At 42.4% G+C, this 2,170-nt stretch overlaps 1 protein-coding gene across 1 annotated transcript in view; it reads right to left on the bottom strand.

Moving 5' to 3' along the window:
* LOC106727356 (aldehyde oxidase 4-like) overlaps nucleotides 1-1,903 on the bottom strand; it is a 14,807-nt gene extending 12,904 nt beyond the window's left edge. The window contains exon 1 of the mRNA XM_014545563.1: nucleotides 1,789-1,903. Coding sequence (XP_014401049.1) covers nucleotides 1,789-1,842 — 54 coding nt within the window. The 5' untranslated portion in view covers nucleotides 1,843-1,903. The remainder of the gene's footprint in view (nucleotides 1-1,788) is intronic.
* Nucleotides 1,904-2,170: the final 267 nt, after the last annotated feature.

Here is a 2,170-nt window from a genome sequence, read left to right as displayed (position 1 = left end):
GGTCACCCCTAACTGCCCCTCCCCCCGCTGGCCTGGTCACCCTCAACTGCCCCCCCTGCCAGCCTGGTCACCCCACACAGCCTGCTTGTTCAGTCATTTGGCTGTCCCTCATTAACCCCCCTGCCGGCCTGGTCATAGGCAGCCATCTTGTGAAGGCATGAGGGTTAATTTGCATATTACCTCTTTATCATATAGGATATATATTTCTATTGTATTCTAACAATAAAGTAAGCTAGAGAAAATGTGATTAAGAAAATCGTAAGGAAAATACATTGTGGAAAAAAAGCACATATAGGTGGACCAGCGCAGTTCAAACCTGTATTGTTCAAGGATCAACTGCATTTATTTTAAAGATACATCTATCTTTCTAAATGACTATATTGAAAGTATATGACAAGGATGTATGTTTATAGTGCACAAGAGTGAATGCATTTGGGAAAAGGAAATAAAGAGAAGATAAGAAATAAAAAGAAAAAAGAAAATAATATAAAGCAAACGAAGAGCCTTGTCCAGACTGTGATGAGGATGGGCCATTGGTGGAGGAATGTGCTTTGCTCAACTCTGTGCTCCTGGGTCTAAAGGGAAGAAGACCAACCACAAAAATAACAGCAAACCCAATTTCTTCAAAGAGTTGCATATATTTCCCCCCTTTTATTTGCCATCTACAACTTGTCTTAGAAATTTGTAAGACAGAGAAAGGGAAAAATACCAAACTATCAGCTATGAATTCAAAAGATTGGGAGACCTGGAGAGGGAATACTCATTCTAATGTGTTATTAGAGGATACATGGTTTTATTTACCAGCAAAGGCAAAGCAACAAAGCCCCATTTTCCTTGAACTCAAAAAATTTCTTAGCTTTTGAATTCCTGTGAATTGTCCACTCAGCAATTATTCTTCTGACATGCCAGTTGGCTTCAGGTCATGCAAGATCCTGACCAATTGGTAAGCAGTATTGCTAAACCCAGATTTTTTCTTGGTTCTTTGCTTTCTCTTTCACTCTTTGTTCTTTAGTTCATGGGTTTCCTAAAAATGTTGTTTCCCTGCTATTTGACAGGCAACACTCCAAGAATGTTTGCCATGATTAAAGCTGTGTCTCCCCTTTTAGGGAAGAACATCAGTAATGCAGCACAACGAGGCGTGGGAAGCAAAATCATTAACACCAAATGACTTTTCAAAACCATTTTCTGTTTTAATATTTTATAAGTTTTTTCCCACCTAATTGTCCCAAAGCACCTCAAACATTTTAATTATTCATTTTGCTCATTCAAGTACAGGCCTGAGGACAACGGAGATTCGAGTTGCCGCACCTCTTCCCCAGTGGACACAGCAGCCTCCCTGTCCCATGGCTCAGGAGAGCTGCTTCAGTTTCTGGGCTAATTGACCAGCTGAGTGGATGTATGAAGGCAAAACAAAATCATTCTTTGCGATTAGCATCCTTAATGTCATATGTACCTTCTGTTGCAATAACATCGGTGAACTCCAGTAGAGCTCATCTAGTTTTTCATAACTTGGGTTAGAATTCACTCTCATTGTAATCCAACAAATACAAACGGGAGCTCCTTACTTTCCAAAAGAAAAGTTCAGAGCAAGCAAAAGCCCCCATGCTTTCATAATTTTGCACTAAACCTTGAATGAAGGACCCATGCTCAAGTTCAGACCAGTACATATGACTTGACAAAGACAGAAGGCAGAGGTTAATTAAGGAGTGGTATCATAGTGAAAAAAAAAACGAGCTTGGCTTTGTCTCTGGTGTGCAAAAATTCATATTAATCATTGTGTAAACTTACCTTTCTTCCATTCACAAAGAAAATCAGCTCATCAGAACTGGGGAGAGAAGGCATCGTGCCAGAAAGCAGAGCCCCAGGAGGAGGTTTTTCTTCCAGTAGAGCAGGTCAGAGAGCAAACACCTGGATGCCTATCCGTCTTGGAAAAGCCCAAGCTTCAGCAGGTGATTTATAGCAGCAGACAGGAACACCAACCAGGGCTGTCTGCCCGCCCCGTCTTTTCCAGTAGAGCAGGTCAGAGAGCAAACACCCGGATGCCTATCCGTCTTGGAAAAGCCCAAGCTTCAGCGGGTGATTTATAGCCACACGTCAGCAGACAGGAGCACCAACCAGGGCTGTCTGCCCGCCCTGTCCGCAAGCACTTCAAAGGGCTCTTGGCAGCACC

The sequence above is a fragment of the Myotis brandtii genome, unplaced genomic scaffold (assembly GCF_000412655.1).
Source record: "Myotis brandtii unplaced genomic scaffold, ASM41265v1 scaffold412, whole genome shotgun sequence".
Classification (NCBI taxonomy): Eukaryota; Metazoa; Chordata; class Mammalia; order Chiroptera; family Vespertilionidae; genus Myotis; species Myotis brandtii.
The sequence above is the reverse complement of the archived record's forward strand: the minus strand, read 5'-3'. Positions and strand labels throughout refer to the sequence as shown.